This window comes from Tenebrio molitor, chromosome 7 (genome assembly GCF_963966145.1).
Source record: "Tenebrio molitor chromosome 7, icTenMoli1.1, whole genome shotgun sequence".
Taxonomy (NCBI): Eukaryota; Metazoa; Arthropoda; class Insecta; order Coleoptera; family Tenebrionidae; genus Tenebrio; species Tenebrio molitor.
This window is the reverse complement of record NC_091052.1, coordinates 2,731,638-2,750,071: the sequence shown is the minus strand read 5'-3', so window position 1 is coordinate 2,750,071 and position 18,434 is coordinate 2,731,638. Positions and strand designations below refer to the sequence as shown.

The window sequence follows — 18,434 nt, the reverse complement described above, 5'->3', positions numbered from 1 at the left end:
TGGTGGACGTGCCGCCACTGCGTGTTTATGAAGTTGTTGACAAGTGACGTATCTGTCAGTTGGTTAACCTGCAATTTTGGAGGTGGATTTAGATCCAGAGTACTCGAATTTTTCGTCTGTCATTTATTTCAAGCAGTATCATTGTTGATATTTGGCTGTGATAAAGCACTTTTATATGAATTTTCATTTATAAAACTACCTGTGCAATTTCCTGATGTCTTCAAAACTGTCAATTATAATTCTTTTTTCGTTTTTCGCGAGAGTGTTTAGTCACGATGAAGACGCACACACCATCAAATACACGACAGAAAATTTCGCGGAAGAATTGCCAAAGAAGAATCATTTTGTCATGTTCTATGCCCCCTGGTGAGTAGACAGTTGCCCCCAGATCTGCAACTTATTAACGCTTTGCGGCAGGTGCGGCCATTGTCAAAGATTAGGCCCCACTTGGGAGCAACTTGCTGAAATGCTCAATGAAGATGATAGTAATATAAAAATAGCAAAGGTTGATTGCACAGCTGATAGTTCATTGTGCTCAGAACATGATGTTACTGGTTATCCAACTCTCAAATTCTTTAAAGTTGGATCCTCTGAAGGTGTCAAATTTAGGGGCACTAGAGATTTACCCACTCTAACAACATTTATAAATGAACAGTTGAGAGAGGTAAACAAGGTCAAAAAGGTGAACTTTGATTATTCTGTGTCATTTCAGGGTGAAGAGGGAGATGTTGAAATTAAGCCACCTCAAGCAGTTAGTGGATTAGTTGAGTTAAATGAGGACAATTTTGAAAAATATACTGCTACAGGAAAGCATTTTGTTAAATTTTATGCTCCTTGGTGTGGGCACTGCCAGGTATGAACTTATGCTTTTTTCCTAGCATTTATGAAAATGATTAAATTATAGAAACTGGCACCAGTGTGGGAGCAGTTGGCAAAATCTTTGGAATTTGATTCAAGCATTTCTATTGCAAAATTAGACTGTACTCAGCACAGAACAATCTGCAACCAGTTTGAAGTTAAAGGATATCCTACTCTTTTATGGATTGAAGATGGCAAAAAGGTTTATATTTGAAATATTTATTTATTATTATGATAACATATTTTTATAAGGTTGATAAATATCAAGGGGATAGAACTCATGAAGATTTAAAATTATATGTCAACAAAATGATGGGAATGGCAGAAGTACCTGCAGAAAGTGACAAACCTCAAGCTGAAGAAGGTGAAGGTGTTGGGATTCTTAATGGTCACAACTTTAAACATGGTATAGAGAGTGGCATTACTTTTGTAAAATTCTTTGCACCTTGGTGTGGTCATTGCAAGCGTTTAGCACCTACTTGGGATGATCTAGGTAAAAAGTTTATTGCAGATGGAGGTGTTAACATTGTCAAAGTAGACTGTACCCTTGACATCAATAAGGATCTATGCAATGACCAAGAAGTAAGTTAGTAGAAATATTTTTCAAATTTGCAGTTATATTTTTTTCTTGTAGGTTGAAGGCTTCCCAACAATATACCTCTATAAAAATGGAGAAAAAATATCTGAATACAGTGGAAGTAGAACACTCGAAGATCTATATGATTTTGTTAAACAACATGTTGGCCATGATGAATTGTAATCTTGTTTTTTATGTGCAATTTGTTTTGGGTGTGTTTGAATTTTTCATTTTCATTCCTGATTAATTACTGTAATTACAGTTTGAACATGACGAGTGTAACAAATTTATTATAATTGATTTGCGTGTTTATTAGCTGAAATATATTCCTCCATATTTCTAGTTTCTTGATCATTTCAAATGTCATTGGCTTGGAACTGTGACGTCATCTGACGTGTGACGTGCATGCTGGAGCGTTACATTTTAAATTTTCTTATGCACAATGTACAAGAAATCAACACAAATAAACACTGGTTTCGTAGTTTTACATAAGCGTTGTCTTAGATATCAAATATGAGAGAAAAATCACTCTTGTCTGTGCTTACATTTCTGTGTCCCGGTTTGATTGATTGTTTTTCGATATCTTGGAGGAAGATTAATGTGAAAACGAAACCACTATAATACTCTTTACATTTTGGATTACGGATTGACAACTTTATAAATAAAACGTATAAATCATGACTTGAAATAACTCGTGTTTTGAACCTACGTAAGTTTAATGGATGCTGAAACAGAAAGAAAACAAGTTTTCATTAAGGTTTATTATAATATTTCATTAACAATATGGTTAAAAAAAATACAAACATTTCACCTCGTTTTATTGTTCTATTAACAGAACACGTTTTGGAGTTTCTGATTATTTCTTTTATTTGATTGGTGTAATTAATCTAAAGATACGTTTTTTCTATTTCTTAATATCTAGTGATACGTTGAAGGTTTTTAATTGGCAATTATACTATTTCATTTCACAATTCTATTCGAATGTTTATAATAGAACATTAATTTGAAAGCAACGTCAGTCTAAGCAAGAACATTTTTTTGTATGTAGGTACTTTTAAAGGGTAAGTATTTACCTATGTATAAACATCACACTACGCTCTAATTTATTCTCTACTCAATATATATTTACATTAGTTATTGCTCCACTTTTATTCTTGAAAAAATTAAAAATGCAGATTAGGTACTTGTCAAAAATATCAATTTGGACCCCGTCAGTTAACTGAATTGTTTTAAGCTTTTAACAGAAATTCACATTTATACAATGTTGTGACGTTGATATGCATGATATAACAAAAAAATCCCGCTAAAATACCGGATGTATCAGAAATAGGTACAATAATTTTAAATGGTATCTAATTAAACTCGTCCAAACACAACCAATAAGTTTAGTAACTTTTTGGGGAAAAATTGTCCTGAAGCGTTTTAAAAATGGAAGCACAAAAAACAAACATAATTAAAAGTGAAAACATGTTGATTCTTTTGTATTTACACAATTTATTACGAAACCAAATAAAAATAATTTTAAGTTTTTGGTAGCTCCAAATAAAAAACAGTCAACGTACAATAAATGTTCAAAATGCCCATTGTTACAGGTATTTGTCCACATGGTACGGATATAATTGTTGCATTTTTAATATTCGCCAAACAGTACTGTGTGAAATGTTATGCTGACCTGCAAGGCTTGTAGAACTGGTATACCTGATTGATCCTCAACACTGCTCAAAATATGTTCCTCCATCTTTGCTCTTGGACCGGGTTTTGCGAACACAATATCGGTCAATTCATTATTTGTAAGATGCTTCCGTAAATTAACACCAATCACCGACGACGGCAAGACGACAACTGAACGATGGCATTATTTCATCGCTTTTTTTCAGTTGCAGTTAAGAAAAAACAATGGAAAGCGAGTAGGAACCTAACAACTTTTTACTTCTCACTGCTTAATTCATTATTTTATTCACGGTCGATTTTTTCTAAATGAAATGAAAAGTTTATTTTAATAAATACAGAGATGGTAAACGGCTCGTGAAATTATTAAAATAATTTATATATGTACCTACTTAACGAGTTCTGTTACCAGTTAAAATTATTGTACCTACCTATATATTTCTGATACACCCTGTATATCCTTATTTTTCTTAGCGGCATGTTCCTATTTTTTTTTGCTCTAACAATGAACCAAAACTAATATTTTGCAAAATTTAACAAAAACATTGATAGGGTTTCTATAAATTCCTTTTTATGCATATGTATTTTACAGTCAGTTCAACATTTACCCTAATTTTAAACATAACCGTATTTTACAACAGCGAAGTGAGAAGATCCTCCTTCGTGTCAGTTGTTGGATTTGGATTAGGTCACCTCACTCTACCCGAAGGCGACCTCAGGTGCGAACGTATATAACCTGTACGATAATCCACCACGTCTCGGCGATGAGCTCCCTGCATTCCATGCCTGTTCCGCCTGCTCCACCTGTACCATTCAAATGTATTTTTAATTTTTTTTTGCAACCACCGGAAAAGTTCGATGTGTTATCCTAGAATCTATGAAATGTGAACGACTCAGGCTCATTCATGCAGACATGGAGATGGTGGTGATGTGTGGTACAGTGATACATTTACCTTTGATTTTTACCAAACACCAAAATTTTATTGTTTCAATTTCATAATCAGATTTTAAACATCGATTTCTTTTTTGACACTAATCTCCTCACCAGATCATAGAAAATGGAATTTAGACACAAAAACTGACTTGTCAATTATTTTAGTCAGTGCAAGTTTCATTAATTAAAATAGCTATATTAAATAATAAGTCCGTAACAATGACGCTGACTTATTTAATACAGTTCATTTATTGATTCTTTCGTGTGGAGTCAGAAAAAATCAAATCGATAAGAAGTAATTTATTGTAGCTCGAATAAATTTTTAATCTAAATGGAACCAGCAAAAATCAGCGTGACATAATAATCCGTGAATATTTATTACACATATCTTTTTTAAACAGTTATTACAACATTTAGCAGTGTTTATAGATAATACGTTAAATCGATTTAATTTAGGAATGATTTTTATGGTAAAATTTCAGTGTTTGGTGATGCTTAAGAACATAATTTTTGTCACAATTCTCCACGTGGAGCCTGAAGTACCAAATAAACAACAAAAACTAGGAAATAAGGAGCATGCAAGCGTGACAAGATTGAAAGCTAAAAACGAAACCAAACTATTGAGAGAATACTAAGAAAAGACAACTCACATTTTACAAGAGACGTCGTGAGGGTGTTAATGATTCGGGGGCAGATGTAGATCCTCTCGCTTGCAGAAGGATGGCCTTTGGTGCCAAAAAGGTACCGTTAGGGTACCAGCACCATTAGACCACATATCACACACACAACGAGGCACAAGAAACAACACAATGAACAAGAACAATCATACTACATTAGAAGAGTTCGTGCTTTTATACAGCGGCTTATTTATGACTCATACCAAGGAAAGAATTATTCCGGCGGGACCAATTTTATGAATATTTTAAAACTCAAGCGTCAATATTTTTAGAACCTTGTTTGAATCACAAATGGAAGGTGAAAGACGTGGTGAGATGTTTATGTGGAAAGTTTGAAGACTTCCAAACTTTTGATTATGGAAATAAGTAGGTACCGAAATATTACTTGACGTTTTACAGATGCGGCTTTCATACTTTTTCTTTTTGCCATTGTTAAAATGATTTAATTGCAAGTATAGAAATATCTTTTTTTTTATTGATGAAAATAGATGTAGTACCTACATATTGCGAAAAAGTTGTGAAGATATATTTTTAAAAAATCCTGTTTCTAAGGGCGTGAAAGTGTGTATGAATGTGTGAATAAAAGGAGACATTCAACAAGAGAGCCCATGCAAACAAAAGGGTAAAACCTACCTGCGACAAGGACACAATAATTAAAGATTTCTGTGCACAAAAAGAAAAACTGTGTGTAACGTGTTCGAGTGTTTTTGTCAAGGGAATACATAAAAATGCAGGTTTAGCTAAGGTCTAATATTTAAAATAGCCAAAACAAAAGGACATAAAAATTTATTGTCATCTAAGGGGAGATTGTCTTATTTCTAAAGCTACTTTATAACAATATATTATTACAGTTCTATCGTATTTTGTAGAGCATGAGGAGGATGACGCAACACACTACACATACATACATTAATTCACGTTTTTTACCCCTATTTGGGGTTGGCATACTATAAATTAAAAAGAAAGTCACATTACTAAAAGAGACAAATCAACACGTGTAACATCTTCTATGAAAAAAAAAGAATACGACCAAAATCAAATTAAATAAAAATGCACTGCAGAAAATTTTAACAAAACCATGTCTATAATGTTTTTCTATCGATCTACGTAAAACCCAATCAGAACTCGATGGATTCTTCGATTCTACCAAAACCTCCCAAAAATTCTACGTGATCACTAATTGACTACACTTACACGGCGACATTTTTTAAATATCTCAATAATTATAAAACAAAATGGCCTCTACTAAATATTGTTATTACCGATTTGTGCGGATTAGCGGTCGTAATAATTTTTTTGTGTAAATAATTTACCGAAAGCAATATAATTTCTTTGCCTGAAAATTATTGTAAAATGCAGAAAAGTTTTGAAGATTTATTCAAAAAACTGAAATAGAAACATGTCGCTTAGTAAGTTGTTTATGTTCAACAATAACGATTAACTTTCTAAATTATTGCTACCCTATTGCTCCTAGCACCAAATGATCAAGACGAAACTAAAACTAAACTTATAAATATTCCAATAAATTTTTCTCTAATCGAAACTGTAAATTATGTTATGTTGTGTCAGGTGTATATAAATGTGTATTAAGGAAAAGAAATAATGGAAAAATATTAAAACATCACGACAAACAGATTAACAATAAAATTATAAAAGCGTGCACAAATATACGTATCATAATATTTGCGTTTAACGAGGCTTACCTGGCACTGTGACTCAACATGATGATATTTCTGTAACAAGGGAGTACAAAGCTTTTAGAGGTTTTTAGTAATTAATTTCGTTAATATGATGGAAACGTAGCAATTAGCCAAATGCAGTTGTCATAACAGTAATTAATCGTGGGTGTTGGAATTATGCGGAAGTGAAACAATGAGCTGAAAACGAAAATAAAAAAGCAGCAGAAAATCATGCCAATTAAAATTGAATCTCTAAAAATTCTAATAGAGAAAGAGTAGGTTAAGTATGAACAGGTGAGAGACTTTTTAGAAGATATTTTAACTGCCTAGTTAAGCACAAATTTTAATATAAATATTTATACCTAGCAAAAATCTCAAATATGATGCCCCGATCTTAACCCACCATATTTGAGCTAAATCTAACTATATTTTTGGAAACAAAACTAAACAATCGCAAATAATTCAAAGTTAAAAGAAAATTTTCATTAGCAAATAATTTTTAGGCTAGCATAAAAACAAACCTTCCCTTGGAAGAATCGTGTGGATTTTCTGCAAAATTAAAATTTTAGGTCCGATTAAGCTGCGCACTAAATCAATTTAATTTGAGGAATTAAGTCTATTTTCGGCTAATTTTAACAACCACTGTAATATCATGAGTTGATGGTAAAAATGACAACACAGAGAAAGTAACAGTAGGAGTAGATCAAACAGACAAACGAAGTGAGTCTTTGGCAGCAGCTGATAATTGTTTATTTACATCGAATGTCATGACATACGTCATCGTTCGAGTTATGTTTTAGGAAATTGTGATTGTGTCAAATAGATGGGTCTGTCGCTTTCGAATTTATTTCGAAAGCTGTTCGCTAAAAAACAGCTTCGAATCTTGATGGTTGGGTTAGACGGTGCTGGCAAAACGACGGTTTTGTACAAGCTCAAATTTGGAGAAATTGTGACGACGATACCGACCATAGGTTTCAACGTGGAGATGGTCGAGTATAAAAATATAATGTTCACCGTGTGGGACGTCGGGGGACAGGATAAAATTCGTCGCCTTTGGCGGCATTACTTCCAAAACACACAAGGGATCATCTTCGTTGTCGACTCAAGCGATAGGGATCGAATCGAGGAAGCCGGCAAGGAATTGCAAAGTCTGATGCTCGAACACGAATTGCAAAATGCTGTCTTATTGGTCCTGGCAAACAAACAAGATTTGCCCATATCGATGACGACGCCTGAAATCGCCGAAAAGATGCAACTTAACGGGCTCCACGATCGCAAATGGCATATTCAGGGAAGCTGCGCGCTCAAGGGCAACGGCTTGTACGAGGGGTTCGAATGGCTATCGCGGGAGTTGCTTTAGATAATTCACAAAATTATTATCGACTGCTGCAAAGGTGGTCTCGTGTTTTACTTCGAGGAATGTAAGTCGTCCAACACCGAACTCACCTTAGAAGTCTTGTTATGTAGTCTGGCCAGTTGTCCGGAAACATGACCAGGAAAAATCCCACGGCGATCAGGATCATTCCTGCCAGTTTCATCCCCTCAAAGTTAGCACCGTACAGTACCACGTCCAACGCTGCTTGGAGTAAAACGTTGTTAAATATTTGATCGCAATAAATATCCAAATTTAATCGCTCTCGTTTCTTCACGAACATAAAGCTAGGCTAGTGACTGGATCTACTAAAAATATTTTTTCCACAGTGCAAGCTTTATTACCCAAAAATACGTAAGTTCCCATAAATAATGTATCAAGTAGAGTCATTGTCATTAACATTAATCAAAAACAATCATGAACTCTTTTTTGCTCCTAACTCATTCGGAAAAAGTAAATCTCAATAGTGACAATTTTTTTCCCCAAAAAACGATGCACTTTATAATCAGCATTTTACTTTACTTAAAGTATGTTTTGCAGTTTTTTTTTTTAACTTTCTTGCAGTGATTGTTAACTGCAGCTTCAGCTATTCGAGAGATATTTTAAAATTTTTTGTTCGACACTGTCAGAATTTGACAATTTTCTCCTGAGTGAACGGATTTTGATAAATGTCACAACTTGTCAAAACGAAACATCAAGCTAATTTTAAAGATTTTAAGTGAGACTTTAAGGGGCTCGTCGAACAAAAAATATTTAGTTATTTGTATCACAAGGATTCTAGAAGCGACTGTCACGACAAAAATCAACCAATTCCTCAAATATTCAAAACCGTCGTCGTCGTTTCTGTTATTCCTAACCCATCGCTTGATACCCCCCTCGGCCCCCACTGCTATACACAATGTACAGCTTGCGATAAAGGATACAAATTTGCCCCAAATCAATATTTTACACTTAAAAAATTGTACAAAAATGCCACATGACACTGACATTTTGTGCTGCCAACCTAAAATCTTTCATTAAAAATTCCTGTGTCGATTTTCTTGCCTAGGCAGGGAAATGCTAGTTTCCAGACGATTTAAATGAATGAAAAATCAGTGTTTCTTGACGGAGGCCGAAAAACGTTATATTCAACTCGTTCGTGTGTAAATTGGGCCTTTTTTGGCATGAGTGGGCCAATTTAAAACGCGAGTGAAACGAGCGTTTTAAAGGCCCACGAGATTTACTTTTTCCGAATGAATTAGGAGGAAAAAATATTAATAACTGTTTTTGAAATTAATTTCATTCGCCAAGCTACTTGGATTGCTAATTTATTTCGAATTAAACAAAATATTACAAATATCAAGTTCTATAGGGGTTTCTTGTATTTTGGGTTGCATACAACGAAATTTTCATTGGAAGTTTCTCGTGAATAACCCTGTATTGCATATTTTTTTAAATATGAGAAGTTAATTAATCTTTGACATTTTGAAAGCAAAAATTGGTAAATAATTGGTGTTCGACACACAAATAGGAATGGAATGTATCGATCTATTTCGACGTAAGGAAACTTGCATTGAGTTTAAAACTATTTTTCAAATTTTAACTAATTTATTTTTAGTAGATGGTCGTTGTAATAAAAACATATAAATTTAAAGTATTTACCTGCTGAAACTGGAACAGCAGTTATCAACCCTAAAGTTATAAACAAGTCGTAGGTCAGGGCAACACTGAAATTACCCAATAAATTGGCAACTGAAACCGATAAAGTCATAAATTACCACATTTTTATCGACGTAACAACTTTTGTGTTCCTGCTCAATTTTTTAAACAGACATTTTTATGGAGGGTTGTTTGTCTAAAGATTAGAAGGGAGAACCAGGTGTTGATTAAATCTCAAATAATTTTTAAGCAAAGAAAATAGTCAAGTCGTTGAAACACCAAATTAACAAGTAAGAACTTATAAGTTGTTGGTCTAATTTGCTATTCATATATGCGCAACAGACGAGCAAATTATCATTCAGAAGTCGTGACATGCAAAAAAGCTCTGCAGATAGACGATGAATCGCATAAATTACTATCTCAATTCGTATTTTCTTTCTGCTCGCTCAAGCAATAAAATTGCTTTTTACATTAAAGCTTCGAAACGATACTCCTACACAATTCTCATATTTGCGTATTTCCGGTGAAAGTTGAACATCACTGAAGAAACTTGAAAACGTACAAAACTCTTTCACAAGAGGAACAATAAAGGAGAACTGTTGAAAGCCTCGGCAGGATGATATATGATTATTAGAGCTGTCATCTCAAAGGTCGACTGTAGCTCCCGTGGTATGTCTTTGCAATTCTTCCTTCAAATTTATTCCCGCAATTTCCTACCGCTCGCTGAATTGTTGCATTATAAATCGAGTTTCATGTTTCATGAAGCCTTTCTAAACGAAATTTCTTACAAACGAAAAAAGGAAATGCGTAATAAAAATTACTAAACCACTTTTTTCGTTTAAAGGCAACTCTCGTGTTACGAATTCTTATTCAAACTTCACGACTGCCGCTTTAAGTGAACACTGCACTCCCTTGCGTATTCTTTAGAAAGTATTTCCAGAGAAATAGTTATTTATGGTATAAGTGGGTTATTTAAGATATTACCCACGAGAGGTATTTGTAACCTACGAGGGCTTGCCCGAGTAGGTTATTACCTCGAGTGGGTAGTACTTAATAACCCACGTATGCCATACAACGTTTTATCCAATATTCCAAAATTTTTAGATAATGACATTATTGATGAAATTCTGCTCCCGATGGGTTATGAACGTTAATAACCCACGGTGCTAATGGCAACGTGGGTTATGTATGTTATAACCCACGGTGCAAATGGCAACGTGGGTTAAAACAACAGACTAGTTATAGCCCAGTTTACTCAATTAAAACTAACTAGTAAAACACGATATTACTATTGAATGTTGGATAAAACAATTTTCGGGATAAAACACAACGGAGAAGTGAGCCGGTCTCATAGGTAATTCTCTCGTCATAACTCTTACTCACCTAGAGAAAGAGAGCTTGCGGTAAGCAGCGCAGGCCATGGTAATTTATCCCAGTGCATGCTTTCCACCCCCGTCAAGAACAATCCAAGACACAACGGCCACAACAATGCCGCGTTCAACATTCCAATGAGCGAGAAGAAAAGGGCTACTTGGCCGTAAGTGGCTTCCCCGATGATCTTCTTGAAGAGAACTTTGTAAACAGCAGAACCCGCTGCCGCCGATGTTGCCAGAACCACACCCCCGAGCGTGGGGCTACCGGTGATTCCGTCCATATACGCCAACAACGCCACCCCCGTGTCGCAAATAATCACAGCCATTATCTGCAAATGTCAAGTGGACTTTTACAGATTTCTTCAATTCTTCAGTATGTCAGTAATCTTCAGAAGTAACTTCGGTTGAAAATGCGAAAGGGGAAATTTAAGGTTTAAGGTTTCTTACCCGAATTCCGACAAACTGCTCGTGGAGGATGACCCACGAGAGGAGATACACGAAAGAGACGTTCGTTGCAAAGAGCGCCATGACGTCGGTGGCCAGGAGGATTTTTAGTGAAAGTATGTACATGTAGTTCGTTCCTACCCACAGGAGGCAAAATATACTGCACCTCGTCATAAATCGTCCTGAAAGACGCAATTTAAAGCCTCAATGGCGTCGTTTTAGGACCAAAATAACCTGCAGTAAACCCTTTGTCTCTGTATCCTCGTACGCTTTCGGAAAAGATGTCAGTGGCGGACTCGCATCGTTTCGTACTCAGTCGACTCAAGAAATACAACGGAAAAAATAACATCGTCCAATTTGTTACGAACCATGTAGTAAAAAAAGGTGCCTGATATGATGCTGCCTGGAACGATACAGCATTGATCGAACAAAGGCGAATCGGAGGGCGTGCTGCATTATGCAAATGTATTCTAGTACCTCAGCGAAGGACATCGAATACGTACATACTGTTTCTGAAGGGCAGTCATGTTGAGTCCTGTCGTGTCGTGGGGCACCAGGACGGGATCATCATCTGAGTCCGGAGTTACCGGTCTTTGCAAGTACAAGTATTTGATGCAATGGGTGGCCCCCACCCACGACGCAGTCACGCATATTGTCACCCAAATTCCAAAATAAATCTAGAAGAAGAGGCATGAGCAACGCAAATGCGATATTTTATTGGACTGTTACGACCCAGCTGTCAGATCGGATAAAGTGGAGATTATTTAAAACGGTTTACGGACCGGAATATTGCTTTGATGGTCGTTAGTTCCATAATTGGTCGTCATGCATGCGTTAATTAATCGAAATCACGAACCACCACGCACCGACATCTGTTATTTTCCCGGCGCCTTCACCAAAACCCACCAAATAACTATAACCCGCTCGTTTATCAATTTTATAACCTTCGTTATACTAATTTATGGATTTTGCTGTGTGTTTTGCATTAAACATGAACTGGTAATATTTTCGTGCTCCAGGTGTTCGATTCGGGTGAAAGTGTTTTCCGCTTTTGCTCCCAAATTAATTACATTACGAACGAGGTTTACGGGTCAATAATCATTGTTAGAAATGAATATTTAAAACACTAACACTTATTTAGAACGATTTTATTTTCAATTGACGCCATCTGAGTTTGCGTGGAATTCGGAAAATGTGAAATGAGGGTTTTTAATGGTATCACAAGGGAGTTGTAATTTTGTGCATATTTAGCAAGAAAGAAGTAGATTTGCATAATTTATGTTCAGGATAACTAACGTCATAATGTCATAATGTAGTCGTTGGCTAGTTTTAAATCGCTGTAAATCAAATGTGATTATTTTTATGTTTGTGTACAAGTTTGCGGTTATTTGTCCATGAATTTTATTTTCTTGTGGTTCAGACGGTAAAGCTCGCGTGATTTTTCAAGTAATGCGTGCCGATAACTTTTCAGATTCTATCACTTTTAGGCAAGTAGGATTTTTTTTCTTTATAATATTTACTTCTGCAAACTGTAGCGAAAGGTTAGAGAATTGAAACAATTTTAAAAAATAGGTCACGCTAGTAAAAGTACTAGATCCGGTTGTTTATGCAAAATGGTAAATTGTATGGTGAACTTTTTCAGTTATCAAGATAAATAATAAAATGAAACGTTTTAACTATTTAGCCTTTTTAGTACCTACCTAGTCTGAATGAATTAACTTGAAAATTGTTGCTGAAAATTTTAAATGAATTGTTCTTTTAAAATTAAGTTCAGTTTTTTGCGATTTTATGAGATAATCATATTCATTACTATCCGGGTCTACATCCTAATATGTATAAATTTACGTGACACGAGTTAGATTGTAAATGTTTTCAAGTAGTTTGTTACGAATTTAATTCTTTAATTTGTTTTTAATTAACTGATAATTAATTTACTTTCTCGAGAAGTTTTGAAACCTGTGGAATTACATTGTAAACTTCTGGCAAGCCAAGTGATCACGCAATAATAACAACTAAAGTGCAAGTTTATTTGGGGTCCTCTTGCAATTTGGTTTAAAGCAGTGTGGCACTTGAAATGAACACTTTATTATCTTCGTGTGCAAATAACATTTAATGAAGTAATCTCCTTGTCATAAGTTGGTGGTTACAAACCCGCAACTCATGCCATCGTGTGTCTGCCATTCATAGATACGAAACCCTTATCACAATTAATATTCTGAGAAAGTTTATGATATGATGATAATAGCCTAACAACCAAGAATGCATCAAAAACAAAACTATAGTAAAAAGAGTAAAAATAAATAATGTAAGAACTCCCGCGGCAAAAATGCGAACTAATGAATGTTTCTATGGTAATCAGCAAAATTTTTGAAAGTGCATTCAAAACAATAAATATACTTTTAAGACGTTATCATTCATTTGAACAATTCAAACCAATCCAAACTCTAAATTTTCATTTTTGCAGGATGTCAAAAAGGTAAGGAAGTTCAAAAATTTATAGACATTATTTAATAGGCAAAAAAACAACCACATAATTTACTATAAAATTGAAATTTTTATTTTGAGTGTACGTACAGAAATATTACCGCCACTGTCAAATTTGACATTGGCCTTCTTACATAATTTTTCTTATAGTTCAGAAATATTTCAGAACATTACATTGTTTCAAAAAACTTAGGAATTTTATACTTATTTTCTTTTGGTACATAGGCATATTTGTGATATGTTCCGTGTTTCTGTCAATTCTCACGCCGTAAAATTTAAAGTATATATCTGGATTTTCGCCAGTCACGGAAAAAACAAAAAGCCGTTTCAAACTATAAAAATTTAATAAAATCTGACAGAACTTTTTCTGACAGTGCCCGTTTTTTTTGAAGCCAACCTTATTATGTACTATGGCGGACAATAAATTTAGGCCGGCCTGTCATTGCCTTGACATCAAAATGTGAAGCTGGCATTATGTTCAACTAACCCCATTTTCGATTTTTGTCATTCTTGTCATCGTGACAGCGATAATCAAAATTAAAATTGGGAAAAGAAGCGTGCACCAGAGAGAAGTGCTACTACAAATTAGTTATGGTAGTGCGTCATGATCTGTAAGTTACGAAAAGGGCGAACGAAACGCCAAACAGCTTGAAAACCTTCAGTTTGACAAACTGACACATCAGTCATAATGACAATAAATGGTCGCTTGCATTGACTTTTTTGAAATGTCAGAAATTTGCCGGCCTAAATTTATTGTCCGCCATAGTACTATTCCGGACACGGAATCTTGGCCAACATTTTTTAGACATTTCTAAAAAAAAATGATGTAAACCAATCTTTAGTGTCATTAATAAATGACAGTTATTAAAAATCACTTTGAAGTTTTTCTTATGACATCAAAAAAGCAGGGAAATGGCATTATCGAGTCAAAAGTTGGCTTATATTCAATAAAGGCCAGTTCACACATATTTGTCAGTTAAATATCAGTTGTGGCCAAGATTCCGTGTCCGGAATAGTAGTTGCCCAATTGTCAGTATTGTCATTTTCATACTGTAAACTCTAAAACAACCTTTACGTTAATATAACCTCATTTTTTCCTCTTGTCAGGTTTTTGTCATTTTGATTCATTCATAAAAAATAGGGATTTGTGGCATAATAACAGGTAGGCAGCAGGTGAAAGCAATGATTTAATTACACTCAGTGTAATTAACTCAAAACTCAAAATTGAAAAACTGACTCCGTGACCGGGACAGAAAAGTTTAATTTTTGAATGTCAGTCATGATGACAGTAAAAGGTGGTTTACAGAGATTTTGTTGAAGTGACAGAAAAATGCTGCCCGAATTTTTGATTTCGCCACTGTACTCTCTCATATTAGTAATTTGCGATTTTAATATTGCATTCATGAGGTATTGAAAATTATTCGTTTATTTAAAATAATAATTGGTGGATGCGCCGGGTCAGCAGAATATATTTTTTCAATGGTGTGTCGATGTGTGGCAAACACATTACAAGAATGAATTCACTTTGTCATAAATTGATTGATCTGTTGTGTCTACATGGCCAAGATAAATGTTTGTTATTAATATCTGAAAAACTGTCACTAAGAACAAGAGCAGAAACAAACATCCAAATGTACGACAAGCTTTTGCTGTTTTTCCATTATTTAATCCGACCTAACCTACGTTTGCTTATCCATAATTCTTCAGAATTATCGATTGATGGCGTCAGCAATCACCATAATTATTCTTCCCTTAGCTGAGAAAGTGTTGGTTTTGAAAATCGATCGTTTTTTTTAGAGAAACGTGAAATTCAACTGAACAAGGTAATTTCACTATAGTTAATTAATCGTGCTTTTGCACTGTGCGGATACATTTTAGTCAAAAGAAATGGCTCGACTAACGTCAGAAATAATTTATTACCCCCAATATATCCCCATCAAGTACACGACTTCCCGTTTCGAGTTAAACCCGCGTGATTTATGGCTCGTCTAATTATTTGAGTGTAAATTTTTATCAAAGCCGATGCGAGTTGACGTGTTCGAATCAATATTTCGACTTACTTTACGTGCTGATTTGGAACAAAGTGAGACGGAGCAGGATTTGAGTTTGGCTGCGAGTCCTGTGGGAGCAGTGGGTGATGCGATTTCGATGGGTTCTTGTTGACTGCTGACGGAATCTGCATGGGCAAATGGTCCATTGGCAACTCCTTCATCTGTTACTAAAACACTGGGTGCACGGTTCCGACCACGTGGATTGAATATAGTCGGGATGTCCCCGTCCCGTGTCATGGCCCATCAACGGAGTCCCCTTGCCGATTCATTGGTCATCAGACCATTGATTCACCTGTCGCAAATGCATTATTAATAACGGCGTCCGAGAATCCCCTACAACATGGGAAATTTATGAGAGTTTATTGATTTTAATGAAGCGGTGTGTCTGTGCCACTCTTTTATTAGTTTTCGAGTTTAAAGTTTATTTCGTCGTAAAACTAGTCTGTGATGCCAAGGGGCAGCTATTTGTAAACTTCATGAAGCACCATCGACGTGCAAGAAAAAGGGCTAGGATGTAGCTTGACGCAGATTATTGTTGTTTACGACCAAGAAGAACTTTGCAGACATAATAAGTACATAAGCCTTTCAATTTATATAAAACAAACGTTCAACTCCAGATCGTCAGTAGCATTACGTGAAATGTGGGGACTTTGATGGCGTGGTCTCAATCTAAAATTACTATTGATAGAAAGATTAAAGTGTTTAATCATAAAAACACATTCTACACAAACGTAAAAGAAAGAAAGGTATCGATTTAGTAATCAGCACCAGTGAATAATACACAATGACGCAAGTATGGAAAAGAGTTCTGAATAACTGGATATGTATGCTTTTGGTAACATTTCCATCAGCATTTTCACATTGATGAATCCGCCAGGTTAACGCGCCGAACACAAAAATAAATTCCTCTACAAGCTTTTGTATGCGCAAGACAATTGTTTAATATGATCCAACTTCGCTTTAAGCGATATTTACATGTAGCTTTAAAGCTTTAATTTAAATGGTACCGTTGTATGGCACACGTGTTGCAGACGTATCCAATTTAAGAGCAACAAGGTATTGAATTTTTTCGATATTCCAACCTTTCATGAATACGAAGCATTCTGAAACTGTACTGTATTCAGGAGTCATAAAAATAAGCCTTAGTAGAAAATATCACGAACTTTTTTCTTCGTTGTCATTTGTCTGGATAAGTTGGAAACGAATAACGCTATTGTAAAATATTAAAGACTACATTAAGCTGGGAAAATATGATGACAAGCTGACCCCATTACATCGTTGTGCTTTGCCTTGAACTAGAAACCTTCGCATTATAATGTTTTCATTAATCATTTTAAAAGGCAATGTGCATACACGATTGGTTTTATGGCTTTGCTTAAATACACGAAAACGAAATTGCGATAAACAAGAAAATCTTAAACGTGGACAACAACTAAAGGTCGCTCCGTAAGAGTACAAAATCACTTAACATATTAAAGTAAATAATTTTGGTTTATAAAGTTGCGAAGAAAACTAAAGGAACTGTAGTTTTATTGTTCGAGTTAATCTGAGTTTTTACAGACCTTCTGTTGTCTGTTCTGACGGTCGTAAAAGGGATTTTTTATTATGTTTGTATAGACACCTACTTTCTGAACAACTATATTAGTTTCCCCAAAATATGAAGGATTTATTAGGAAGAACTCTAGGTTGGGAGAGTTACAAAACGTTTTTTCTAATAATTCGGAAAACTTTATTTCAAGGTAGAAACCTATAACTCGATTTCCAAACTTAGGATTCACAACAAACGCACATCCATTTGTCACGCTTATTTAATTAAGATCTACCAAATATTGATTTGTTTACGCCAAAAGCAATTGAAACAGTTAAGGTAAATAAGAGATGTGTAAAATAATGCCCAAATAATAAGTGATTTAAATTTATGTGGAAATAAAATTTCGATTAGAATTCGTGTCTTGAACTTTATAAATAAAATGTATCTCGTGACAAGTTTTTCCGACATTTGGACACAAATTGATTGAAGATTTATCGAATCATCTAAAAATACAGTTGTCTCATGTTCGATATCTCAAGGAATTTGGCAGAAGTCGCGTTCTTTACAAAACAATTTAAAAACTTACCCTTGTAATTTCAACAGGAATGGGTGTATCGACCTTCTCGATATCTACAGCTTTTTGACATGCAACTTGCAATAATAGAGCTACGACTACCCCCAAGTCACCAGGAGGAGGTTCAACCCGCGACTGAACTAGTGTGCATGGGCGCAGTTTGCATTGATTACCGGCCGGGCATCACGACGCAAGGCGTCGTTTCGCGCATATACCCCTTAATCGTTTCTTTTCGAGTTTATAACCACTCTAAGAACGCTGGCTTTATTTATTTAACAAGATCACCCATCAAGGCTAATCATCTGTGATTTATATGGCCGCGAAAATGCAAAATATTCTGGCCGAACAAGGGTCTACTTTGATGGCTGTTGAGGCGGTTGTTTTGTTCTCTACAGCTGAATGAATTTACGGGAGTGACAAGACAAGCTAAATAAAAGACGTAGATAAAAATAGACGTGCACAGGAGGAACGTAAATGAAAATGTCCGACTGAATCGGACAGAATGATTGATGGAGATATTTCACATTGCTTAAGCTTTGTAGTTGTGAATGATTTAATAAATTTGTGCGTGTTA

At 35.1% G+C, this 18,434-nt stretch overlaps 3 protein-coding genes across 9 annotated transcripts; 2 read left to right on the top strand and 1 right to left on the bottom strand.

Annotated features, from left to right (window-relative positions):
• Nucleotides 1–108: 108 nt before the first annotated feature.
• On the bottom strand, nt 109–18,158 carry LOC138135932 (solute carrier family 35 member F3). 6 transcript variants are annotated; one of them, XM_069054929.1, is made up of 12 exons: nt 17,873–18,158; nt 15,765–16,047; nt 11,724–11,897; nt 11,455–11,623; nt 11,224–11,402; nt 10,787–11,105; nt 9,407–9,496; nt 7,840–7,969; nt 6,915–6,942; nt 6,418–6,447; nt 4,688–4,762; nt 109–3,907 (listed from the first exon to the last, which is right to left on the bottom strand). In XM_069054929.1, the coding sequence occupies exons 2-11, from the start codon at nt 15,990–15,992 to the stop codon at nt 4,691–4,693; spliced, it is 1,419 nt and encodes a 472-aa protein (XP_068911030.1). In that variant the 5' UTR covers nt 15,993–16,047; nt 17,873–18,158; the 3' UTR covers nt 109–3,907; nt 4,688–4,690. The 6 variants fall into 6 exon arrangements, with proteins under 6 accessions (XP_068911030.1, XP_068911028.1, XP_068911032.1 ...); XM_069054927.1 differs by lacking the exon at nt 4,688–4,762; XM_069054931.1 differs by lacking the exon at nt 6,915–6,942 and having other exon boundaries at nt 17,873–18,157.
• prtp (pretaporter) lies at nt 215–1,777 on the top strand. Of its 2 annotated transcripts, XM_069054938.1 has the most exons (6): nt 215–366; nt 418–664; nt 713–853; nt 905–1,060; nt 1,111–1,440; nt 1,493–1,777. In XM_069054938.1, the coding sequence occupies exons 1-6, from the start codon at nt 215–217 to the stop codon at nt 1,616–1,618; spliced, it is 1,152 nt and encodes a 383-aa protein (XP_068911039.1). In that variant the 3' UTR covers nt 1,619–1,777. The 2 variants fall into 2 exon arrangements, with proteins under 2 accessions (XP_068911039.1, XP_068911038.1); XM_069054937.1 differs by having other exon boundaries at nt 418–853.
• Nucleotides 6,958–8,024, top strand: LOC138135946 (ADP ribosylation factor 4-like). Its single transcript, XM_069054949.1, has one exon. The coding sequence runs from the start codon at nt 7,217–7,219 to the stop codon at nt 7,751–7,753; it is 537 nt and encodes a 178-aa protein (XP_068911050.1). The 5' UTR covers nt 6,958–7,216; the 3' UTR covers nt 7,754–8,024.
• Nucleotides 18,159–18,434: the final 276 nt, after the last annotated feature.